The following is a 27987-nucleotide window of genomic DNA, read 5'->3' as shown; positions in this document are numbered from 1 at the left end:
ACACGGCCGTTCAGTTTACAATATCTTCCTAAATATTGTTTATTCCGGGCGCTAATTTTTTTATCTTTCTTTTATCTGTCAAGGTGACGACCATAGGGGCATAAATATCGTTACTTGTGTGCTCGATATCATTGTGTTTACGTCTTCCGTATCAAGCACTTGATAATCGCAATGAGTCCAACGGAAAGTACACGTGGAGTTCTTTATAAAAATTATACATTTCCGATACCATCACATATGAATTATGGGAAGTTGGCTATAGAAAAATTTTTACTAACTAAAGATAAAGTTGCTCTGGTAAGGCGTGTGAGTGTTGAATCGGTTTGCGTTTTATTGAAATGTGTTGTTTAATTGATGTTGTTTTGAATATCGAAGATCAATGGGATGACGGGGGAGCGAATAACGTTCGGTGAGATGGTGCAGTTAATAGTGAATGCATCGTCGTCGCTAATGCGCTTGGGTGTGAAACGTGATGAAGTGGTCGCCGTGTGCAGTGAGAACAGAACGGAATTCTTGATTACTGCAATCGCTGCGTGGTGTAGTGGTGCTACAGTGACTTTTCTTAGCGCCTCCTACAGCAAAGGTAAGTCTTGAAATGCAAATTCTCAAAATCTTCAAGACTTTCCAGTTAATCTCTTTGGAAGAATACCAAGCAATTTTTCTGTGGATCATAAATAAAGTACTTCATAATATTTGCAACTATTTCTCTTCACAGATGAATTGGTACATACAATGAGTATCTCAAAGCCAAAATATGTGTTCGTATCTCCCGAGACTTATAAAACATTTTATAGGACCATGGTTGGTACCAAAATGGTTGACAAATTCTTTATATTTGGAGACTCTGTTACTGATACGAACCTGATAAAGTTCAACGACCTTATTAAGACATATGTTAATGTAAATACTTTTGAACCAAACTGCGACCCAATTAATGGTAAGAATATTAATTTAATAGTACTAATTGAATTTAAATTGAACTATCTTGTAAGTTCTGATGATAAAATTAAATTGAGAAACGCATCGAAATTCTCTATTAAAACTGAACATAAGAAAGCCGACGTATTGTATAATACGCCTAGCTGTATAAATAAATACTCTTAGTGAGAAATTAATACTGAAATATGTTTCACAAAATCCGCTAATTTAATAGGGCTGGCACAAACAGCTTTAATACTGTACTCATCTGGAACCACGGGACTGCCCAAGGGAGCCAAGCTGACACATCTTAATTTAATTACTGCTGGTAATCAACCCAGGTAAGCTAAAAGCTAAAATAGCTAATATGAGACAGATTTTTATTTGTAATTATCATGTTGCGTGCAAATCCCTGAATATATTTGACCTAAATAATGCAGTCGTAGCACTTTTATTGACTTCAGGTTAACATTCGGTAAAATCTATTTTTTTAAGTTATGAGGGTAAGGTAATAAGTTATATCTACGCCGTTACACACGAGTCATTTCCATAATGTAGAAATAACTATTTTTTTGCTACAGGTACGTCAAGAAAGATCTCATTTGTCTGTCGATCGCACCGTGGTCCAACACATTCGGAATCATCTGCACTATGGACGAATTGCTTTACAACCAAACTCTTCTATATTTGGCGAAGTTCAAAGAAGAACAGTACCTTTCATGCATACAAAAATATAGGGTAAGAATCCAATGTTCTTAAAATTTTGAGTTTATAATAATCTGTTATTGAAAATAATCCACCGTGCCACAAATACTTTTAAACTTCTGTTGAACACTTGTCTAAAATAATGACAGATTATGACGTTGAAATAAGGACCGTTTTGCAGCCACACTTTTTTTAGACAAGTGTTCAACAGATGATTAAGTTTTTGTAGTAAGGCTAAATTTGTTTATTTCTCAGGCTGGCTTCTTATTAGTAGTTCCTCCCCTACTAGTAATGTTAACGAAATCAGAATTAGTAAAGAAATACGATGTGAGCTCAGTTGAATTCTTTTACTGTGGTGGAGCGCCATTGGATATTACTATTATGACTGAAGTTAAGAAAAGGTAAGTGATACTTTAATATAAATGATATAATTCATGGAAATATAAATCGCGGCATAATAATACCTACATCTGAAAGTTTAGTATGTAGTCTTGTTAGATTGGAGGTTTGAAAAGGATAATAGACCTTAGACATTTTATGAGAACTGTTACTGTTTAACGGTAGCTTTCACAACGACATTTACAGAGAAGCACTTTGACATCTACAACACTGAAATAAACAGCTTTATCTTAAAAGACAGTGCGTGGGAAAGGGAGGCTAACACTTTCAAACCCATAAACTAACTTCTGTAGTTAATTTTTGATTATTTTATTCAGATTCAAAAATCTCACCCACATATTACAAGGTTACGGTATGACAGAAACTTCAGGTGGCTTAACCGAGGAGACAGACATTGAGAACAAACTCGGAAGTCTTGGCAAAGTTATTGCCGGTAATATCGTTAAGGTAAAATCATTACATTTTCAATTCAAATGCCTTAAACTCTCAGTACTAATGAAATTGCCTTTCAGATAGCAGACGTTGAGACAGGAAAAACCTTAGGGCCTAATCAAGAAGGCGAAGTTTGTGTAAAAGGCCCTTCCTTATTTGCTGGCTACATTGGGAAGAATATAAAAGACGAACAAGATGAAGAGGGATATTTCAAAACTGGTGATATTTGTTATTACGATGAGGATGGCTATTTCTACTTTGTGGATAGAATTAAAGAACTGATTAAGTACAAAGCTGGGCAAGTAAGTGTTGAACAAATATTAGTGACAAAATTTAAATAAATATGTATTTCGTAATTTATACAATTTATCAGGTAGCCCCGTCGGAGATTGAAGCGGTCCTGTTACAGCACCCAGGTGTAAAAGACGTGGGGGTGACTGGCAAACCAGATCAGCTTGCTGGTGAACTTCCAACAGCATTCGTCGTCAAATCTTCAGGGTCCACAGTTACGGATAAAGAACTCATTGATTACGTAGCTGGGAAGGTAAGTTTCTATGTCTTTTATTGTCCGGTATTTACCACACGTGTATATCATATAAAAATATAATACCTTTTAGTGTGGTAATAAAAACGTATCAGACACGTTAATATCATCGAACCGTTTTCTATCTCCTTTTGGGATGCATGTACGCGATATGTACAATCAATTTACAAAAACAACACACAAAAAAATGATGATTTGTTAAACGTACGGAAAGAAAATTAACAATAGGTACATAGCAATAAATAAAAAAGTTATGAAACGAAACATTGACAATATAATAAATAAGTACTTATCTACGAAAACCATACGTACACATCGTTTAGATATGATTATTTCATAGGTATAGATACTAGCTTCTGATAGCTTACCAAGGGGTATTGGCTTGCCCGAATGGTTTGGGCTCATACATCAGTATGATGATGAATGGAAGTACACATGTAATAACGATCAGGTATTTGTCATTGTATCAGACCGACTCAAAACTTTGAATGCACGATTTAAAAAAAACAACCACCCGGGCCGACACTCGGCCATCTGTTTAGTCGACAGTGTGCACGTAGGCTTAGGCCGGCAATACACGGACCGCTTGAAGCAGTCAGGGGCGTCAGCTTCAAGCTGTCGACCGCCCGAATCAGTTGCAACTGCTCGGGCGGTTCGTGTATGTGCGTCCATAGAACTCTGCAGTTCACTGTGCAGTCGACAGCTTGCAGTCCGTGTATTGCCACCCTTAGATGTCAAAGAGCTCATAGGAGTAGTTTTTGTATTTGCATCGTAGCCTACATATTATATTATTAACAACGTGCAATAATAATTTATAAATAAAATAAAAATATGAATTAACGTGCTTTTTCATATCTTTGTTTTTGAATTTTTATCAATCATTGGAATCTATATTGTTTTATCAACTTGCATTGTCAAATTCCGATAAATATGTACCTAGTTTTACTAGTATTATGCAGTACGCATTTGTGATAAAATTCAGATAGGCTGTAGATTATCTTTGTTATCAGGCTTTAAAAACATCTTCTTAATGCTATCGCTATCATTTTCAGTATAACCTCCCAATTTATCGTTATTGTTCCAATTGATAGAATTTGTATTGTTTTATTGAACATCATAAATAGTTTAATAACTTAGTTTAATCCTTCTTTGAATTGCATCAAACCGCGTTTTGCAGACAGATGCATAAAAATACTAGTTTTGGATATAATATATTGTAATAAGATTTAGACACATTCCATACTTACGTAAGTACATAAAATGTCCACCCTTTTACATTTTTAACGAAATTTTAGTCTTATGAGCAAAATCTATACCTACTTACGGTTGTTCGTAATGTGATATGACCTTTCTCTGTGTTTCTAGCGACAGATAGTTCAAGCCATGTTAAAAATATTTTTTGCGCGATTTTGATTATTCGCGATCCCTTATGAAAAGAAAAACTAAAGTAAATATTTTCTTGTTTAGGTATCATCTTGGAAGCAATTGAAAGGAGGCGTTTATTTCGTTGACGAGATCCCAAAAACACCCAGTGGAAAAATATTGAGAAGAGTATTACGTGATTACTTTAAGAAACCTGCAAGTAAACTATAGACTTATTACTTTAGATTTCAGTTAACCTGCGTTTACATTGGCGCGGAACGGGAGCTGAACAATCAGGAAATTAAAATTGGCACAACTTTTGAGGTTCGTGAGTCCTATGCGATATAATTTACCCATGCTGGTTTGACTTATGTGAACGTAGCCTTATATCTTTCACGATTATGAAGAAATAATACTCGTCAAGCTACTGTGTATCCTAGTCTCAGGTCAATTGAAAAGGAAAACGACACAAGTTGCCGACAGCCGTAGGCGTACGTAAATAAAATTAAGTGTATCACAATCCTATAAGTTGCTCCTATCTCAGATATAAAGTGTCGCATATTATTACTGTATAATAACGCATTTATTGGCACTCTTATATAAACGTTAGTATTGAATTACAATATTGTTAAGTATTTCCTTTGTGATAAAGTTATTATTCTATGTATTTTCTAAACTTAATAAAATTGTACAGTCAAACTAAATAGTTGAAGTTTTTTGTTCCAGAAAAATAACACAAGCATACAGTTTAACAAGAAGCGATATTTAAGGAAACTGTCAAAAACGACATCCCTTGACAAAATTCATGGCAAACAGCCAAATACAAGTCTTACATAAATAAACGCCTAAAATCTGTATGTAGGTACATTAGTACTTGTTTACCGCACCAGTTAAGGAATGGTTCGCGTTTGTCGTAGGTAGACGTGTAATGGTACCTAATAGACCATAAGACATTATAGCTTCGTCCTCGACTGGGTAAATTGCATGGTGTAGTGCGTTCCGATTCCGCCCACGGTCCTCATGGGCTCGTAATGACACTGCAAATGTCCTATTTAAAATTTTTGCTTTAATGCCGCGTATAAATTGCACTTGTGATTTTATTTCGTAACGACACCGACATTAATTTTATCTTCAAATTAAAATTCTTTTTATTTGACGCGTAAAGCTCTAACTGATTGGACTAGAATAGAATTTAAGTGGAATACTTGAATCTCTAAGTCTTTCTTTGTTGTACTCAAGCCTAACGTGAGTAGGCGTATAATGCCACTGACTTTCGACCTTGCACGCTGACTCAGCCACAGAGGTGAAACTACGCTACAAATTCTAATTTACCCAATAGAACGCACCTGGTTTGCATTATGACGTAGTAAACCACACAATACTCAAGTAATAAATAAAATATAAAACGAAATTCGAAGTGCGGAGTGACGTGTAATCCACGAGATCCGAGTAGTTTATGCGCGCACACGTCAACAAACAAACGTATCGTATTATGCGCCCGATTATAAAAGTCCGATAAAACTGCGCTGTCAAACATTTTCAAAATAAAAGTAACTGTCAGACTTTTGTATCCTCGTTCGTTAAATACACAATTTTATTTTTGCTATCTACCGTCAGCGTTAATCATGAGCGAGACAGATGCCACGGTGTTATGCATAAATGTAAAAGCTTTTACCAGGTTTTTATAAAAATATATCCTGACTACTCGTTTAATTTTCACCAAAATGAAACCGCGAATCCATTTTTAATATGCCTTTAGATATTCTCAGAACATAGAAGTCTCATAGATATAAACCCAAAGTGAAGGAGTATAAAATGTAAGTGTACACAAGGGAACAATAAAAGTACATTAAAAGTTTATAAGTTGTGTGCATAAGTAGTGGTCACAAAGACCGACACCTTATAAGACAGTAAACATTTACCTTTCAAGGCGGCATTCACTCTATCCAAATCATAAAGTGACAGAGGAAGAGGCTCGTTCAACAGCCGCAGCCGACGCTTGTTCCCATTGCCTGAGTCTTCGAAAAATCCGTCACTCAAAAATATACCCGAGGAATGTCTATAAAGTTTGTAAGCACACTTGTTCGTCCGTAGCCAGTCGACAAACACTATCGCCCCGTTCAGAGTGCGCTCGTCTCCTGAAACGACGTGACTTCTCAAATCGTCGATGTTTCCCTTTATGACCAGTCGGATGTACAGTTTATAAAACATAAATATCTTAGCATTGGGCTTCGTGCCGCGCTTTATCTTCCTCACGCTGAGGACCCTCGCGGTAAAAATGTATTTAGATTCAGAGACGGCTGATGACAGAATCTCGTAGTCATTAGTTATCGTCTCGTTTAAAACACATTTGGAGCCGTTTATGTCTTTCTTGCGGTAAACTGTATCCCGTTTCCTCACTTCACCCCTTATACGGAAATGGGCATTTATTATCGTGAAGCAGCAAAGCAATAACACTAAAATACTTAGATTCATTTTGATTGTTATATTGTTGTATGGCTTGACGTCATTTGAGCGCCATTTCAGCGACTAATACGTTAACACTTTAGAGTGGACCGTAAACTCAGGTGTAACACAAAGTTGCGCAAGCTGTCGCGTGGCGCCACCGAGACGCGTGCGCTAGCGCAGCCTCGCGCGCGTACTGGGAGACCTCGCAATTCGATACAACCTTCATCAACGTAAACAAACATGGACTTACGTTACGTTAAACTATGACTCAAGATGGAGGGTAATTAGTACAAGTTGTGCTAATTGGTATTATGATTATTTTCCCGTAGTAGGTTCATGTTAGCAAAGCTTTCCCTTTTGCCAGTAGCAGCTGTAAATTGAGCAATCTGACACCAAAAGAATTTGAATATCCATTTGAAAGTGCGCCGTCAGCGATAGAGAGCTCGTGGTTGCAGATAACAGATAGGATAGAGCAATACGTGGCACAAGTTAACAGTTATTGCCGAATGCAGCGCGATGCTCCCGCCGCCCGCCTGCGCGTCTGAATATTCATGTACAAATTCGGGGTGAACTACCAGACAAACTTTTCCTGTGTTTCATGCCGCATACTAAAAATTTGAACAACAAATGTGTTCCGAGATATAATTGCGGCAAAAATGTTTCTATTATAATAATAGCTTTGTTTATTTTTCTTACTTAAAAATTTTTTGTTAGTAGATAAGGGTGAAAAGTACTTGGCATAAGTACTTACCTGGAACGAACAATATTGGCAAATGAGTTTCATTTTGCGGATATGTAAAAATATGGTTCTTTGGGTTAACGATGTCACGTTAAGTAGTAGCGGTTATTCAAATAGTAGGTATATGAAATATTTAAGTGTACCTAGGTATTCGGAATGTATTATTAGTATAGCAGTATGTAGTATGTAGTATATGTAGCAGTATGTAGTAGAACTGTAAACGAGATTTTAAAAATGTTGTTAGTGGTCGTCGCACGTACATAGGTGATTGCAAGCGCTTACACGAGGAATTTGGAAAGTGGTACGAGCGTGGGCGGGCGAGTCGGCTCGCTCGCTTTCTTGACGAATCTTCAACGTCGCACTTTGTATTTTGTAACATTTTTCACAGACAAGTTTACGTGTTCATTTTATAGATCCACACAAAAACAGTTAAGTAGGTAACTTGTTCACAAATCACGTCATCATCTCTTTCTGATGATTGAAAATGACCGTTTCAATTCAAACAAAGTTGTAGAGCAACTTGGTACAACACAAACTTGTTCGAAGGTCGAATCAGTTGCACTTTATTTCGTTAAACACAATTGACGGCGCGTCAGATCAATATCTGATTCTAAACAGAGCATTAAGTAAGTAGCCGTGTCTGTAACCAGATGATAATTGAATACTCCAAACAGATTACAACCGTAAGATATTTTAATTTTATAGTCATTACAGGAGCGCTGTATGCTATCAGATGTTCGCGTCGTGTGTGGCGTACAGCTATCGTGACGAATATACTCAGTCATTACTTTCTCTACAGTCTATAACGCCTCCTGCGATGATAGTTTTAGATATGAAGCCGCCGGTGAAGCATCAGCGCCGATACGAGATGGCATTCCTTAACACATCGCCTCACTGATCAAACTACGTTTGAATTCTTTAACACAGCTCTTTGTTGGGGGTTCTGGAGTCACGCGAGCTTCTTTAGCATTGGAGGCCTTAAATGCCTAATGAAGGAGATTAAATCGCGTCCGTCTGTGAGTCCCCTAGTTTATCTGCAAGGTTTCCCACGGATCGTGCGGCCTCCGTAGTGATACGGATCGAGTGGTCGCAGGCACTAACTAAGGCGGCGCTGAAGTCAAACCTACATAGCAGCAAGGAGTCACGTGTCAGCGCTGTACGATGGAGTGTCAGATAGGGCGTGTGACTCACAGGCGTACGCGAGCGCCCCACTGGCGAGTACCAACCCCGCGATACTCATCTCATCGCCGGATTATGCGAGGCTTAAATTGGATCTTCTTGGAATTTTTAGGTTAAAATGGCTTTCGCAATAAAATTTATTGCAGAGTATTTGACTCGGAATAAAGTCTATTCGTGACCCACTGCGAATTCAATTAAAGAGCATCTCAGCGTAATATTATTTACATTCTTTCCTACTGGGCAACCCGCTTTTATAAAAGGTATAAAAGATATTGGAGTAATAAATAAAAGAGGAATTTGTAGCGTTTCATCAACTTTAAGTAATATTGCAGATTTGCAAACGAATCAGTTTCAATACGTTAAATAAATAAGGTAATGATATTGTAGTGTTTGATTGAGGTAGAATAGGCATGATGACAGTAATCAAAAATCATTAAAATAATATATTTATTAAATTAAACTTAAAGCTTGTAATATAAAACGCGCATTGTTTTCTTTATTAATAATGTGATTAATATGTATTTTTATAAAATAAAATTACGAAATAAGGCAATCCGCCATGATATCTTGAACACCAATCAGAGCTCGTGACGTCATCTCTGAAAACAACTCGCGCGAAAGCGCGAGAACGTCACATTTCGTTATTGTGAACTTCCACTGCGATCTTTGTTTTTAATTAATTAATTGTTTATAACACGAGTTATGGAGCCCGGATTTATCAAGGCAAACAGCGCTAATTTGCCTAGAATTGATATAATATATTATGATATCAATTCTAGGCAAATTAGCGCTGTTTAATTTGCCTAGAATTGATATATTATGATATCAATTCTAGGCAAATTAGCGCTGTTTGCCTTGATAAATCTGGGCTCCATAACTCGTGTTACGGGCTGGGAAAGCTTTTGGCATCAAATAAAGATTTTTGTTCAGCTGAATTTAGAAATGTTAAAACTTCCATGTAAGTATACTAGTTTAATTAGAAAACAATGAGAGATGAAACCTAACCTCGAAATAGTTATTTACATTATAAACTATGCTAGAATCTAGAGAACTATGTAATAACTTACATCAAAATGATCTTCACAAAAATAAAGTTGTACCCTGGGCAATATTGCTTTTGAATCTCGCCTTGCAAGTTTAAGCCACTTGTTTCGTATTTTTTTATTGTGAGGAACGTACACAAATAACTTATCAGGAGTTGTTTTGGATGTGTTCTTACACTGGGGGACCCCACAACACCTATGCCCTTTCGAATTCATATTTAATAACAAAAAACTTAATTATTGCACGAGCGTTGTTTACTTGCGTCTTGTAATTTCAGTCGTGACGTCACAAGTGACGACATGACACTGACAAGCGTTTTCGCGCCGGATTCAAAGTGGATAGAGAAAAATGCAATTATTTGATAAAAAAAACTTCGCATTTTCTTAAAATTAATAATTTTTCATATAAAATAGACGTATACCTACATCATACAAAGGAATTTAAAAATTTGTCATCATGCCTATTACGTCGTTATTAAACTGATGTTATTTTACAATTAGCATTGGCATTTGGAGTGTTTGCTTAGTTAATTAGAATACGTTTGTGTTAACAATAATCTGCTGCGGTATACATTGATTGATCATCGTCGGTGTGCACGTGTGTTTATGTTGCGCCAGGCGGCCGAGCAAACGTTCCGATCGCATTCACTCCATTAAGTTAACGAACAGTTGTCAAGATGTCGATCAAAATCGACTTTTAATACGTTCCCGATGCTCTGTACTGTATGGATGCAACACCCACACGTTATTGTAATTTGTATCAGGTTAAACCGATTGCATTGCATTACTTTGCTTGGATTTGTTTTATTTATGTTACACAGTGTAGATATGAATTTTTATTGCTTGTATTTGATTCGTATAAATGTTATAGGTATGTATATTTTAAATGAAAGCGTTTAAATTCTGCAACTAGGTAACTTGTTTTCTTTAACAATGTTTCTTCGAGTAACACATAACAACAAATAAGTTGTATGTACGCTAAATAAAGACTTAATAAACAATCCATGACACTTTATGCTTACTCTAAAATTTTAAACATGGGGTTTGAAGAGAAGTTACTGTATTTATTGTTATTTATTGATGAATGAATCTGCAAATACAACTCTTTGCTCATTTCATATTAAACTGTCAAACTTACCTTTCACAGCAGCATTGACTCTGTCCAAATGATACAAGGTGAGCGGCACAGGGTCGGTGAGGATCCGAAGCCGAGGCGAGGGTCCCCTGCCCTTGTCCGCGTACTCGCCATCGCTGAGGAAGATAGCGGAGAGGCGCGGCCGCGGCGCCGGCGCACACGACTCCCGCGCACCTTGCCGCTCCACCATCAACGTCGACCCACTCAAAGTCTCCTGCGACCCTTCCAACTTCACGAACGACCTCAACTCACTTATATCCCCCTTCAACAATCTCCGTAAATACACTGTGTATAAATTAGACTTCCTCCTCGAAGACTCATCGTCTGATCGAAACTTCTTCACATTCAAAACTTTGCCAGTAAAAATGTACTTAGATTTCCCTATCGCTTCCATCAAGGACCACTCGTCACTGATTATAGTCTCATTGAAGCTACAGGGCGGCAGGACGGCCCGGTGCCGGCGGTGCGACGTGTTTCTTTTCCTCACTTTGCCGCGGATCCTGATCTCGCCACCGACGACGATCGCCAGCGCGATAACATAAACAATAACCAGCGAGACCCTCATATTGCAGAATCGTTGGTTAACACTCCTGAATGCGGTCGCAACAAATGTATCTGTCACATTATGCACGTTATTTATGTCCACAGCAGCGTATAAAGTGGCGGCGACGACTTATTAAAGGGTCGAGGCGTTGACATCTCACTAACAGAAAGTCATCAAATTGAATATTTAATTCCTTGATAGGATCAGTTTTTATGCGAATAATAAAAATCATTTATTCGAGACATAAGCATAATGAGTATAGCCGGTGTTTCTCACGGTCGATCGATCGGCTTGTTGGTAAACAAACAAGAGAGTAGCGTCGATCGGTGCGTGCAAGGAACGCGTGCGCGCGCGCAGCTAGCCGGCGCTGACTGAAGCCTGTCACACACAGCCTCCCGCCACTAAATAAGGGAAGCCTCTTTACTCACTTACTACGATCGTAAATATTTAATTTGGCTCTTAATTGGCTCCTCGATTTATTGCAATCGTTTAAGTAGATGTTTTGAAGTTATCGCAGCTCTAAAGCTTTCTGTTACAATGTATTGTAATGACTTGCGACAGCTCATTTTGGTGCAAGTGGTATTTTAGTTAATAACATAATATATCTTTGTATGTCAAAAACATAATTATTACGAAACAACAGTAATCCCAGCTCTAGGAAATGAGCTTACAAACCAGTTGAACCGAAGTGAGCTCGGACGCCAGCAGCAACATTTTCGACGTGCCAAATGACTAGCATGCCCTGGAAGGCAGTCGAAGGCAAATAAATCCATCTGGAATGAGCTAGATAGTGTTGTGCATAACTCCGGGGTCCGTGGTACGCCAGCGAGCTTGTGAAAGCCTGTGATCGCGATGCGTGCGCGTGGGCGGACGGGCCCTGGCGCCGCGAACCGCTCGCCTAAGAATGGTGCAAGATATAGGCGATGATGATGCCATTGTCGCCTTTTTTGATATGATTAGGTATTCAAATTTTGAATTTGAAATAATATGGTGATATTAAGTATGTCGAATCTGGATTAACTAGATTCACAGACATGAGATTGCATAGACTGTCAATGTAAAACATTTCAAAGTACGTATGTTTATCCCAACGGTATACAATAATCTATATAATAATAGGTAGTGCATAATATAACTCTATAAGATGAATTTAATCTTGAATATTCCTGTTAACACGACGTAGTTCGCAAGAATTTTCCCCGTTCATAGCGTGTACCACATCTGTAGTAGATACTAACAAATCTTTGAAGTGTAATTGCAGTATACCTACGTAGATACAGAAACAGCAAAACGGGAATGTTATCTGCGCCGCAACAAACTACAACACTAATGGTGAAACGCTGTACCCCAGCGAGAACCGATAATTTATGTTAATATTTTATGCGTATAATTTTTATAACAATGTTATAATCTTTATTGCTGCCTATTTTACTAAAATACCTACCATAAACAGTATCTTGAGATAACTATCCAATTTTGCGAAGGTACGCGATATTATTGGATTTTCAGAACAAAGCTTTTAACAAGCACATCGACGAAAATACCATGGTAATGCAATCATAACAAACCGAGGCCATTGTCGAAAGAATAAAAAGTGCGCACAATGCACATCTTCCCACACATGCAGCTTTGTTTGTGTTAATAACTGCATGCGGCCCTCGTACGGATCCACGGGACCCGTTCGAGTCGCTGGCATGCTTTTGTTCCGCCGATCTACCACCCGTACACTCGTACTCGTGTAATTGATGTACTTGTGAACCACTTACCGTGTGTGGCTTACCACCTGATTGTGTTCGACTTCGGTGCTATACCGCACAGTGACAACTATGCTTATAGTCATTTTGTAATCAGCCATTTTCTAATCGGAAGATGTTACCGCAAACAAAATTCCAAATCGAATATCTCAAACACTTAGGAATATCATTACAGAACTTTATTAACAGAAACAAATATCTGTAGGGATATGGTCAAACATTTCAATTGTATAATTTGTTACCACTACATTCTAAAAGCACTTCTAGGGCATCCACACAGAGTTTACAGTTGCACTTGCTGGCCAGACAGCAAAAGCTATCGCCGTAGCTGATTGTACACACATGATATTGACGCAGAATATAATTTCGGTACCGACAACGCGGCATATTCCCCGCAATAATTCACGCTTCGGACTCACCCCAAACTAATCCCGATTTACTGAAACGATCACGCCGCGATATTAAATCACTCTGTCAAACTGCAACAAGCCGCTCATTAAGCCCGCCCCGGTTAGTAAACACCGATACACCCCTATTACGGCTGACTAACTCAATTAATATACCGGCGAAAATAAGAAAAACGCCATAACTTAATGAAGAAGCAGCGATCGACTATGCCCCTTCTAACTACCAGGAATAAAACAAAAATTTGATCACACGCAGCAGCGTTAGACGTAGGCATTAAATTGAAAATGCAAATCGATACCAGCACTGAGCTTATTAAGATTACTTTCTCGTTAAAAATATTCTTTATGGAGTAGAGAACATACAGCCGGAGGCGGATACTCACTTAATAGCAATTTTCTACTAGAATTATCGTAAAATAACATTGTCAATGTTAGTGTCTAACGTAATTAGGGATGGGAGGTCTGAGGAAGCTTGAAAATATTAAATTATTTCCTGTCTGTTGAAATTATTCTGATCTAAAACCAATCTTCTATGCGTAAATAGACTACAATGTCGTCATTTCTACAACAGTCATCCTACGGATGTACATAGTGTCGTAGCAGTAACAAAAGCCTAACGCACATTTATGTATGTAAATGTGGAGCGCAGTAATTAGGGTCACGACTATCAAAACCAATGTTCCCGCTTAAAATATACGCTGGAAGTCATTTTGGTGGAGCAACCATCTTCGCACTTCTCGATCGAATTATGTTTATGCATGACGTTTCCACAAGCGAATCCTTTAAAATCTACAAAGAGAATAACCTAACCTAACCCTTTTTTAGATTTTTACAACTATTAGATATACTTCCACTCTTCTTCTTTTTCAGGAATCATCAATAAGAGTCACAGTATTTTTAAATATCTGCAGAAATTAGCAACTGCTTATTATCAAAGATATAATTTCAATTTCTTAGTGCTGATACAATATTCACATTGTATTAATAAAATAATAAAGGTCACACAGTCCAAATGCTATTTACTCCGTGGATAATGAAAATGTGATGAATAAATTACAGTGTTTTGTCGCATTGGTCATCTGGGCCATTAATAAATTAACGTCAGTTAAGGCACATTTACACAGAAGTAAAATGTTTTCAAACAAAAACCAAAGGAGATGGCCAAATTTTCATAGAAAAAAAACCCAGAATCGACAGCAATGAAATGGTTACCAATAGGTTCTTTATGATAGACCTTTGATGGTGCCAAAAAATCCAGACTGAAATCCATGGGGTATAGGAGCTATTTCATATTATCGCAAAAATAGATTATGTTGAATATATGTTGATTTTAAAGATTATTAACATCAAGGGACATAAAAAAGCAAAGTAAACTAACATTATATAAGCCACTAGTAATAACCCCATAGTTTCAGAGTTGGCCTGGTGATTAAAAGGTCTTGTATTTAACCACTCCAGATACGATTAAGCACCGACCTTACCTACTTGGAGAGGTTTCGCAGTTCCATGCAACCTTCACAACTGGCTATGAAATGTTTTTGGAGAAATTGTCTTTGAAAATCGCGCCATGTGACATTGTCAAATATGACAAATGACTTAGCAATGTAAAACGGTCCAATCACGAGTCTGCATTCAACTTCTAACGAACATCAAACAGTAAAAGTAAACTTTTTTGTGAACTAAAATCTTGATCGAAAAAACGTTATAAAAAGAGAACCCCATGGTTTTTAGATGATTTGAAATACTTTTTAAAATCCACAAATTATACTGAATCCAATCATACATATGAAGTTCCTGTCGACTCTGGGTGTTTTTTTGGCCATCTCCTTTCTTGTTAAGACGTTGGCGCAAGCTCTGAATTATTTCCCAGTGCTTTTGATGTCACCTGATACTTTTTTAACAGCTGTCGAAAAATAAGTTCTTAAGATACCCAGAACATAAAAGGAGAATAGTAAAATAGCCCTTATTCTGTGCAAATAGAAAAACACCTGAAAATGGGGCATCATTAGTCTTTTACGAATCACGGTTCAACAGACCAGAAGTTTCTTAGAGCACAAAGGTGTTGAGCGCTGAAGGACGGCTCTCGGGGTTCGTTTGAGCGGGAGCGGCGATGCGGACCAAATGTACTGTTCAGTAATGTCCGATAGACCTCGCCTTTTTGTTATAAAGCTGCGCGACTGTTCGGTTTATTGCCTACACTAAACACTTCAGTTCCGCTCCACTGCGTCGTGCGTTTATGATCTGCTGACACAGTTTGATGACGAGCCGGAATATAGTATGGCGGGACTGCGACGTCAAATGCGGAAACAGGTTACTGCAGTGCTCATTGCCGATGGCCCGCCAGAGATCAGCGACTCACGATTAATACGTCATTTGGATGTCGCCAATTATGCCGGTTTGTTTCACGCTTTCTAAGCTTAGCCACTAACACGTTTATACACTAGAATCTTTCTATACATTTCGTATATGATAGTGGTTACCTACAGCAATTTCTCATCACATATCCAAACTCCTTGAAGTAATAATTGAACATAACCCACAATGTCAGCTCGTCTTCGATAGTTAGACAGGCACTCCCAGTTTATCCTGCTTGAAATGTAATTAACGTCAACTGATCAGGGGGGTGGATGGATTAGTTACAAATTTAGACTAAATTGGGCGCGTCAATCTGAAACTTAACCACGGGCGGAACTTACATTGACGGCTGACGGCGGAACTTCCGGTCGGCACGGGGACATCCCATCAATGATTCAATTTATCTGGCCACCACGGCCACTTCCGGAAGAGACGACTACTCGTCGATGTATATTTTATCTGATCGACAATTCCATAAGCCTTTATTGCAAGCGTAGTTTGGCAGCGAGTTGACGTGTCTATATTTTATTTAGTATGGGCATTTGTATCTGATGCATTTCAGTGGGAACTGAATGTTCAGGGAAAATAAAAGGGCCCTTTTACGTTGTATTTGCAACAAGCGCTACGCGTTTCGTAGGTGCGTGTAAATAGGTCAATCTTTCGTAAGTATACTTGTGAGTAAAAAATATTTTTTTATTTAATATCTTTTTTAAAATAAACAATCAATTTAAAGATGCAGATAAAGATCTATGTAATATCATAGGTAGAGAAAATTGGATATAAGAATATATTCATGATTGTTAAATAAGTGACCAAAGATGTGTTGCGAAAGCACTTTCAAAAATTGCAAGGGTCCACAATAGGTATCTACTTATTGTACTCTTCGAAGCGCTCCTCCCAATCATGTAATCGGATGGAGGCGGCAGACGGACACTGTCTGCTACTCAACTCCTCGACAGTTCAGTCAACACGTATTCCGAGACGCTATGGTGCCAACACCATTAGGTACCCCGAAATAGGTCTTGAAGTATCTCGAATTCTCCAGACAAGTGACTATATCTATCTACAATCTAATATCAACTGCGTTTCAATGACCCTATAAATTCTGAGAAGTCTCAATTCTTTAGGACTCTTTGGTCGAGCTAAAGATGGATCATCGAAAAATGAGATGAGTGATTTGAAATGTATGAAATTGTGCGTAACTTATAAAAAGAATCTTTAGGAAAATTATGATGTGGTAGAAGATTAACTTGAATATAACGATAGTTTCTTTTAAATAGTTTATTAGTTTCTATTTATTTGGACTCTAAGTGTATAATTTGTTAGGTCCTATATTAATCTGTACTTCTAAAGTAGGTACTTAACAATTCTAGAAAAACAACAAAGATAAAAATATTTTTACTCGCGGATTATACTAAAGCCGCTCGCATAATATGCATGGACTGAACGGGTTTAAAATATTTATTCGGATTGGGAACAAAAATTGCATAAAACATCAGTATATGAGAGCGAATAAAGGTATAATGACACGCCAATACACCGCACCGATAGCCTTCTAGATTATGTATGACGACTACATTTAGACCATTTGGCATCGCACTGTGTAAACTGCGATAAATGCATAATTTGTTAACATCGAATGATATTCAATCTGATAATCCGTTTAGAATAATAATCACTGGCTATTCGGACAAATTGTGAATGAGATTCGTTTGGCATTGATATGAAAATGCATTAATGTGTTTGAAGTGACTTTCGCAAAGCTGCATCCGTCTGCTGTGGTGCCAAGGATAAAAAAAGGCCTAAGCGAGATAACAATGAGATTTGAAATTAAATACATAAGAAACTCGCTCTCTAAGTAATTATTTAAAAAATACAATCATAGTGCTTGGTTTTTCAAACTCTAGCTTTATTTGTAACATGCAGAATGCAAGCATTATTATGATAGTACAAAGATAGCTTAGCAATTTGGTCAAAGCTTTCGAGAGGACCACTTTTCCGTCTAATCATAAACGTTACACACCATCCCCAATTGGCTCTCATAGTCTAGAGCTTGTAACAATGAAACTCCCTTTGAACTCGTCCCACTTTCCAAAACACAGGTTTACACTGAAGTGCTTATAAATGGACCCACACACAAAACCTTTTGAATATTCCGTTACTTTATTCTCTTTGAAGAAGAGGTAATGCCTATCTATACAGAGCGTCTAAATTAAACTGACTACTTTATATAAAATTCCATGAACTAGGGTCAAAAGACCACAGAATTTAGTAAGATGTTTTGAATTATTGAAATTATAAAAATACTGTCCTGAAGCCTTTACATTTATTTTTTTATTTTTTCCTCATCCTGGAAGTTTATTTCTTTTGGGATGTCGTGTTTAAGAATACCGAAGCATGTCAACACTGTATGACGTCACAAGCCATGTCCCCTGTATTAAAATGTATGAAACACAAGCCATAGGGTGCTTACATAAAGAAACAGGTTACCGGTACAGACAAACCTGTACGGGTAGGTACCGATCAGTGCAGGTATAATATTTCAATACAATCCTATTGAAACAGAAACAGGTTTACCTGTTTCTTTATAAGTGAGTGAATAGGATTGTATTGAAATATTATACCTGCACTGATCGGTACTGTCGTACCGGGAATAATTATCTTGCTCAAAATGAAAAACTGATTCGATATCACGACGTTTATTGCTTGGGCTCGAGAGGTGAAGTGACACACTTCAATATAAAAAACTTATTCTATGGAACAAATCGAATACATTTGAAATGATTGCCCGGTCAGTATCAAAAATATCTAACGAATAAAACCTTACAAATGAAAGAGTTTCTAACTACGTTACACGAGCTACGCCCTTAAGATAAAGTCGAAACTTTATCACAAAAGCGCAACTGTAGGCTGGCAATCATATTAAATGTCCCTACCTAAACAACCTAACTTAAAATTTACCTATGCGTGGAAATTAAAAACACGTCCCTCACAACGGGATAGTTTACAATAACCTGTTTGTGAGTTATTTAATCTGTGCCAAATTGCACTTCGAGAACACAGGTTATCGTGAACTTTTTCAAGGCAAAACCACGCAAAAAGCCCCGAAACATGCCTCTAGTAGCAAAGGATATTCAAAGTGAACACCCGTCCTGAAGGGATTACCGTTCAAGCGAAGAAAAACTTTGTATTGACAACTTACAACTTCGCCGGACGCTAACGTGTCAGATGAAGGGATAAGTCACCGTTATCAAAGTTTCTCACCTAACGTGATACAACTAAACATCTTACCCAATAATTATTTTTTTACAATTTTGGAATATTAAATAATAAATAAATCAAATATAGGGATCATAAATCTTCGGCAGAAACCATTGTGTCAAGCAAACACTCTTCGCGAGGCTATGCCCCTTATTGCGAAGTTGATCTCAACCTCAATTCACCATCCAAATATTTTTTTTTCAAAACCAAATCAGATAATAATTTTGGGATCAGATTTACAGAGCAATGTAAAAAAAACTTATAAAAATAACACAGGCTTGACCACATTGGTTATCTTCATCTTCCTTCGTACTGAAGATGAAGTAGCTCTGCCGTGGACATCATCTTCTCACGAAGATGGAGTAGCTCACCTTCTTATCCCCTCACTGGCAATGCTCGTACAACTCGTTCCAGGTAACATGTAATTATAAAATATGCATTAGAAAAACTATAAATCAATCACAACGTTTCCTATATTTAAATTTATTTACATTTTGTTTATTTAGAAACCCTAAATTATTGTTCATATTACGCAGTTGTATCTGTTTTTTGTTCTGCGTGTGTATCCTCCCCCCTGAAGGATAAAAATAATGGTATTCATTATTTTTCTTAACATTTTCCCCATAACAATAAAAAGCACCAATTAACTTCTTATTATTTATCACCTTTGATGATGTGGAAGACGTCGAAACAATAAGTTTCTTTCGTTTTCGCGAAACTTTATTTCGAATATTATTTTCTTTTCCATTATTTTGAAAACAAATATAATTAATTTTATTTATTTTGTTGTTAATGTCACCTAATGTTTTGTCATTATTTTTATCACTATGGTGACCCTTATCTGTCAATTTATTTGACTCTGACGCTTTTTTTCTTAAAGTGTCAGCATGAATAAATTTTGAAACAAAACTCCTTTTCAAAATTAAATGATTTTTGGAAAAATCTATAATGCAATTATTTTTGGAAAGAAAATCTCTTCCTAAAATTATATTTTGTCGAATATTTTTTATAATTAGAAATTTATGCCTAAATAAACACGAATCTATCAAAAGATTGATGTATGTTTCGCCCAGTACATTCAACTGCGCACCAGAGACTGAAGAAGCTTCATAAGAACTGTTCTTGGTGTATTTAATGTTGAGTTCTGAAATGAACGCCTCAGATAAACAGGAAATCGACGCTCCTGTGTCGACTAACGCCCTGAACTCCTGTTGAGCAATCAACACATTAATATTTGGACCGGTCTCACCAGACTTATATTCTACTTCCGATCCAATCGCCAGCAGTTCCACAGGCTGCTCCGCATGCTGCTCCTCATCATGCTGCTCCATTTCCACATCTTTGCTGGGCGGTGCTTCTTTCTCCACACTAAAAGCATTATGTGTATTAACATGTGAACAAGGGGCATTTCTTTTATTTCCCTCGTCATAGAATTTCCTGTCATCATTCCTCGGTGGAATGACAGGCAAATTGATAATTTGATTTTGTTCTTTTCCGAACAGATATCTCACTTGTACCAGCGTTTCACGCAGCTCAGCTTTGGTTGTGAAAAGCTGTGAGCCTAGTATGGCTTTGTATTTGACAATTAGCCCTTTCAAATAAGTTTTTATAAAAATATTATCGTCAGCAATATTTGCTTTTGTCTGTAAGCCACCCAGACGATAATAATATGACAACAATTCTTCTTCTTGCTCCTGTCGAGCGTTGTAGAATTTTTCTACATAATTTATATTATCAGGGAATTCTGCCCTTAATTTGTCGCATATGGTTTTATATTCAATCCCATCGACATAAATATATTTGTAATACGCAAGAGCGGGACCTTGCAAATATGCACCTAGTAGTAGTGCAAAATCGTTTTCTTTCCATTTATTTATCGCCGCAATTGTGCGAAATTCGAAAAGAAAGTCGTCGACTGATATGTCATCGACTCCGGAGAACAACTGAATATCTTTGGACATTTTCCTACATTAAATAAATAAATTCCACTTAGCTGCTTTCATGCGTGTTCCAATATCTCATGAGAACTTATTCCAATGCCCAGGAATACTTCCTCCAGGCTTTTCTTCTTCCCGTCTCCGTAACGTCACCAAGCGACTTTTTCGCGTGACCTGAAAAATACTTGGGGCTTTGGCGTCGGCGCCTCCACCAAATTGTAGCGCGTGGTGCGCCAGGAACCGGGGATCCTCAGGATATTAAATTAAAACATTCAATAATAACTTTAACTTTGCGTTTATTCGCTGACTCGGGGGTGAAGTGACACACTTCAATATAAAAAACTTATTCTATGGAACAAATCGAATACATTTGAAATGATTGCCCGGTCAGTATCAAAAATATCTAACGAATAAAACCTTACAAATGAAAGAGTTTCTAACTACGTTACAGTACCTACCCGTACAGGTTTGTCTGTACCGGTAACCTGTTTCTTTATGTAAGCACCCTTATATGTCACATTCTGTTGAACTGGCATGTTGTCATACAGCAAAAGTATAAATGCCGTGGGGTAAAACAAAAGAAGAAGTGTAAAAGATTGTTATAGGAGGCAGTCGTAGGTGTGTTCAATTATTTTATTAAGAAAAAAAAACTAAAGTAAAAATTGCCACTGAACTCTCATAAAAAGGGGGAGGAAGTGGTTGATTGTTGATAGAACAGTGCATAAATAAAAAACTGTTTATGTGTTATCCCTTGCGGTACCGAGGTGAAGCAATATAAAGATAAGCTATAGTAGAAGTCACCAGTGAACGGTTTGCTCGATAGCGGCAGTAATTCATGCTTAACATGACGGCCGCTGTTCCCGAGGCATTAGAAATGTTTAGAACTTACTAATAACATTTAGTTTCACACGACGTTGCTCCGATTCAGCTGAAGCTGGTTTTAATTAACTTTTGACGTATGAATAATGTTGTCTCGGATAGTAATAGGTCACCGCGTCACTTGCCGCGGGTGTTAATTGTTGAGCAAAGGATAATAGTTCAAGAGAAAGTTTACCTTCTTGAAGAATGATTCATATACACTTATTTTCTCTCAGCAATTCAGACAGGTTTAGATCTCCGCAGGAACTAAAACTGCTTACCGACGTAATTATGATCGACCTTTTTTAAGTCTTGTAACTGGAAATTTTTGCAAAAACATTTTCTCCACAAACACTGCTTCATTTCAGTTAAAAAGCCTAAAATGCTTCCGCAAAAACATTAGCTATGCGATTGCAACCCTAACATGAAAAGCGCAAAAACAAACCTGTAAAATGTGATGTTCATAAACATGACACTCGCATGGGAAAACCTAGGACTCGCGTACAGTCAAACACAAAGGTGCACGAATACTTTCATCGTTCCATATTTATTCTAGCAACAAAGGGAATCAAATGTGACGTACATTCCGTCTGACTTACTAATATCATGAATATAAATTGAAACATCATGGATATTTATGCGGGGTTGCCCGCGGATATTGCTCACCGCGGCGATACGCGACCGGCAGGTGTTCAGACAATGTGCCCGCCAGCAATAGATTCCTGATATCAATATTTATGCCTATTACCGACCCGTTCAGAAGAAATACAATACCATAATTTCGACCACTCTTATTCATAGCCGCTTCGGACATTAGGTACGAAAACTTTACCCGGTTTTTGTATAAACCGAAATGGGATGGACTGTTTATGTTTTCATTGAGTATGATTTGTGGTACAGATATCCAATTTATTCATTGTGTTACATAAATGTTACATCTTTCTGATACAATTGAAATTGAAAATCCAGTGCTGATGTAATATGCATGAGGTATATTGTACTTGTGCAATTTACATTTGCTCCTGCGACGAGCAAAAAAGATCAATCAGAAATGAGTTTTAAGTTCAATAAAATCATGACACCAATTAAGGCATGCCAGGAATTGTAATGCATCGCAATCGTAATAATCAAATTAAGGATATGTTTTAATTAAATTAATAAAATCGAATCGTTACATGGCACGGTGATAACTGCATCGAATGCAATTACAGTAAGCCCATAACGCACGTATGTATAAAGCGTATGTGACAACGTAATACGGCTTTTGAGGTTTCCGTATACAGCTTACTGGCACTCATAAATGAATTTAATTTTGCTATAACGTTCTTGCGCACGCAACACTGCCTGAAACGAACTCGAGTAGCGAAAAGAATGCTGCAAAATTTAATTATAATGGAGGAAATTGTAGCAAACAAAAAGATAATAAAAAGTATTTATGCTCGTGTACTTTGTATTTGCAATATTAATTTCACGGAATACATCAAAGAGTCTATTTTATTAACAACATTTCAACAAGTACAACAACAAAGTTTGTCAAGTTGCTCAACCTCAAATCTCCGCCGTGAAGAATTTACTAACATAGATTTATAGACAAGAGCGTAGGAACAAGAGCTGAGCATGCCTACACGGAGAGGCTTCGATGGCAGATATGCGAGCTATCCCCGACGGACGGCACCTACTCCGACGAGATTGCATACCGCACTGAGATATTGACTACCCGACTAATGTGGGCGGTAATGGATGGAAAGTGCCCCAAAACTAGTGTAGGGTTGGCGTCGACTACGCGCCATTTGAATATACACCAAAATGATTTGGTGTTATCATAAATCTGGGCGACTGTTTATACAACGACGCTACTATTGTGCCACGATATACGACTGCATTTCTGATGCAATTGCCTCATCGTGCATCGTGGAGATTGTCTATTATAGTGTTAACTTTCTCATTGTTTGTTTAGAGAGCACGTCTCTCTATTTTAGCTTGTAAATAGCGAACTAACTTATAGCGAAACTGCAAGAACAATTCGCATCCACGTAGTGATGACGTCGCCATCAAAATCAAAGGCGTTTGCTACTGGAAAGCGACAGGAGGACATAATAGACCTTCGGGCGCACCGAGGTTCGAACGAAGCTCCCATTGTGAGTGAAGCTTGAAGCGAATCTGCGCGCCTCTGCCGTCTCGGCCCAATATAGATTCCATTAATTAGCAACCCACTGGGGCCCACTCGACGAACAAACAGACAATGAAGTATCACAGCACACGTATTTGCATAACAATTGCATCTTGATCGAATCATAGCTAATGAAAACATCGCAATATCTTGTTCATTAATTGACGTAGCCCTAGCCAGCTGTCTGCTGCTAAGATGCCTATTACTGGCTTGATTATTTAAAGTACGCTTAAGTATAACTGTTGATAACCGGGAAAGAGTGCAGTCTCCCACGACTTGTGTTACTTAAATGGTCGTTTGGCGCACCCGAAGCAGTTCGCCGAGTTACAAACCTTTACTTGCGTAACATGGAAAAGTAGGTCTGATCCATTATTCTGGGTTTCATAACCTATGTATGGATCAAGAAACTAAATATAAAATATATAAAAAGCAACGACGGACTTTTAATCCAAAGGCAAAATAAAACTAACTACAGAAGTAAAGGGCACAACCCACGGGTACAGGACGAGGATTAAGCCCTGATTACGGATGCCGCAAAGGGACTGCAATTTTCCGTAAATAAATTTTAATGATAAATACTCAGTAATCCGTAAAAAGGTGTTATTTAATAAGTTAATACTTCTAAAATCACTTCTGATATCATAATAGATTTAGATAGTTTAAGTAGTTAAATATAGTTTATGTTTACCTTTAACTTGATTCTGCTTTATTTACATCGTACATCCAAGGCCGAAATCAGTCGTTCTTTACCTCACTAAAATACTAAAATTACTTCGAGGTTGAGTGAAATCGATAACTGCTGTAATAACCATTCGGATAATTTTCCGAATATATATTTCATAAGTGACAATGACTTCCACTTTCATTCACCTCATATACAAAAAGATTTTTTTAAGTTTCTTTAAACTGTAACAAAATTAAAACTACTTATTAGTAGTACTACTTAGTAGTTCATAAGATACTCGTATCACAATTTAATCACACTATCTAAGTATGCACTTTGTACACACACATATTTTAGCGGCAAGACGGATACAACTTAGAACAAATGTGCTTTATATTCGTGTGTTTAATATTTCCCTGTTTCCAGCATATTTCCCCGTTACTCTAAGAGCAGGTTTCCACTTTCAGACTTCGCTCAACTTGAGTCGCTTGTCATACCAGCTCATTGTTGTTTCAATTACAAGGCATTAATGTTAACGGCACCCATTAATAGTGGAAACGATATTTTATTTTGTTCGCGGTACTTAGCGGACGCGTCAAGTTTTCAATTATGTTAATTGAAGTCGGGCTGGCTGCATTTCTTGTTGACGACGCACGACCATCTTCCAGCTAACTGCAAATAAATTAGGCACCGACTCATTTCGGTGAGCAGTTATGCACTGGGTAACTTCATTAGTTGTTAGTGTAGAATATTTCATAAGTTGTGCTTGTAAACAAACGATAGAGCTTATTTGCTGATGGCATATGTTCTCTGCTGTGACATCTACTAATTAAGTGTAGTGTTATTGTTAAGTCTCAGTGGTAATATGAAAACCTCAAAACTCACAAAATTATCACCATTATTCAAGTTACACATGAATATATTTTTCCATTTTACCAACTCTTGAAGAATAAAAAAATATTTCTTGCTTTAATCTACTCTTCTATCAAAATCTGGTCAAAAGGCAATCGTTGAAAAATACACGTAGATATAAGTTGATTTTACCAGTTATGCATTTAGCTTTCCTTAGGTTTTCTCAGGAAAAGAGGCTTTACAGGAAAGTATGTTTTTCCTTTAAATAAATAACATAAGCGAAAGTGACAGCACCATTAGCCAGCGATACGATTTACTCAACAGCTAACTATCAGTTATGAGTTAATAATGTAAACAACTTGAAGATCATTAATTTGTTATTTATCGGCTGGTCTTTTCGCATTTTCAAACGATATGTATTTACATAAATCTTATGTTAAATCAACACTATAACCTTTTATTCTAAGTACTTTCGTACCAAATATCATCGGGATTGGTGCTATCTAACTTTTTATTAGTTTTTATAAGATGTGATAAGGTCTATTTGAAAATAAAAAGCTATGACTTTGAATATAACTGGCTTAATTGTAAAACAACCGAGAACGAACAACATACGTTACAGATCTATAAAATATGTAAATTAATTCAGGATATATGAGAAATGTATTATGTCTCTGCACTATGTGACTTCTACGTGCAACATATTAGTATCTTGTTACAAGCAAAGTAAGTATGGTACTACATAATATTTCATTTACATGCAAATTATGATGAGATTCTAAAAATAACTAAATATAACGTGGTTAACGGAGTTGATTAAAAATGTCACTGTATGCATTTAGAGGCGATAGAAACTGCCTACATTCGAAGTTGTTACACCGTTTTATGGTGTCGCAATGTGTTAATCCCTAGATAGTAAAAGTCGATTTACACATATAAATTAAAAGAACTTATCTAGTACTTTTACTTTATCTTGCTAGAAAATACAATGATGTAATGTAAAAACTGCAGTTGAAAGCTGCTTTGCAGCACTGTTCATTTACTTGACGTAGTGTATTTGCGTTAAGTCGTCCTGCGACGCCGGACGCTGGTCGAGTTGTTTTAATAGCGTTCGACTAAAACAACCGACACTCTACATGCAAACTTCATTTACTTTACGGCACATTACATCAATGTAAGTGAACAAATTCATTAGGGCCCCGTAACTTAGCCGAACGGAGCGATAAAATCCATCACGCTCCTTTGTGAAATTGTTGACGCGAGCGAAAGTATGCGTGCGGTTTTACGTGTAAAATAATAAGGTTTTTGTTTCTACTCGAAAATAGCTTCACCCATTTTGCCGTCCTTGCTCCAGTGATTTATTTTGAAATAGGAGACAAGTATACCGTCCATAAATCGTTCATTGATACCGAGAAGCTGCGCAAACGCGAAAGGACATCACAATACATGATTGGTTCACGTCCACACAATATTTCTATTCTGAAACAAATGTCACTTGAAATAGATCAGAGGGCCTAACAAAAATGTATAAGTATTCAGCATAAACGGTCCCACATCCCCTTATTCTGTTGGTATGAAATCCCGTAAATCCATTCGAGGCGGGCCCTGCCGCTAGCGTCGCCGGCGCGCGCATTGACTGAGACGTATGCAAAGGGATCAATGAGATAAATTGCTCGCCGCTGTCACTTATTTCACGGCAAAATGGATGGAGGGGAAAAGGGGAACCTGGGACGGGGAGCAGGGAATCTGCCGAGCTAATGGTGCGCGTGGGCATTACGCTTCGCTCGGTTTAATTACACTTTAGACAAAGGCAAATGACTGCCACCCGCTCTACTATAATTACGTGCTACGCAAGCAATCCTTCGATAATAGTGTTATTTCGCCTAATCATTTTGTGTTGTAAATTAGAAAATATCGCAATAAGAAATACGATGACTAAAGCGCCAGCGTGTCAATTAAGTTCGATGATCGACAAGAGTGCCTTAAACTCGTTTGCAACAAAATATGAACCATTGCGCGCTACTTTGTCGAGGTTTGGACCAATTTATATTCCGAGAAAGAACCTTATTAACGCCGCTACACTTATCAAAAATCGTTTTATAGACAGAGCCATCAACGGTGTTCTCCTTCGTTAAACCCTTGATTATATTGCCGGAATACAACATCTACTGAATGGAAGCACTTGGGACGTTGTTCCCGCAAATTACACCGTTATGAGACTACAAATAACCGCAAATTTATGTAGATAGCTATCGAGTGCTCGACGTTACGTAAAACGTGT

General features: G+C 37.4%; 2 protein-coding genes across 2 annotated transcripts in view; one reads left to right on the top strand and one right to left on the bottom strand.

Moving 5' to 3' along the window:
* The window catches only part of LOC124640592 (agrin-like), a 143778-nt gene extending 136870 nt beyond the window's left edge, over positions 1-6908 (bottom strand). The window contains exon 1 of the mRNA XM_047179497.1: positions 6283-6908. Within this exon, the coding sequence (XP_047035453.1) occupies positions 6283-6835 (553 nt within the window). The 5' untranslated portion in view covers positions 6836-6908. The remainder of the gene's footprint in view (positions 1-6282) is intronic.
* LOC124643216 (4-coumarate--CoA ligase 1-like) lies at positions 137-5064 on the top strand. Its single transcript, XM_047182476.1, has 10 exons — positions 137-297; positions 376-583; positions 716-937; positions 1154-1259; positions 1500-1656; positions 1879-2024; positions 2340-2469; positions 2535-2756; positions 2828-2998; positions 4466-5064. The coding sequence occupies exons 1-10, from the start codon at positions 172-174 to the stop codon at positions 4589-4591; spliced, it is 1614 nt and encodes a 537-aa protein (XP_047038432.1). The 5' UTR covers positions 137-171; the 3' UTR covers positions 4592-5064.
* Positions 6909-27987: the final 21079 nt, after the last annotated feature.

Source organism: Helicoverpa zea, chromosome 1, assembly GCF_022581195.2.
Source record: "Helicoverpa zea isolate HzStark_Cry1AcR chromosome 1, ilHelZeax1.1, whole genome shotgun sequence".
NCBI lineage: Eukaryota > Metazoa > Arthropoda > Insecta > Lepidoptera > Noctuidae > Helicoverpa > Helicoverpa zea.
The sequence above is the reverse complement of the archived record's forward strand: the minus strand, read 5'-3'. Positions and strand labels throughout refer to the sequence as shown.

Bases quoted from the DNA above. Each gene is read 5' to 3' on its own strand.
- LOC124643216 (XM_047182476.1), top strand. From the start codon at position 172: ATGAGTCCAACGGAAAGTACACGTGGAGTTCTTTATAAAAATTATACA. The intron at 298-375 runs GTAAGGCGTGTG...TGAATATCGAAG, and splicing joins CTAAAGATAAAGTTGCTCTG to ATCAATGGGATGACGGGGGA. The intron at 1,260-1,499 runs GTAAGCTAAAAG...TTTTTGCTACAG, and splicing joins ACTGCTGGTAATCAACCCAG to GTACGTCAAGAAAGATCTCA.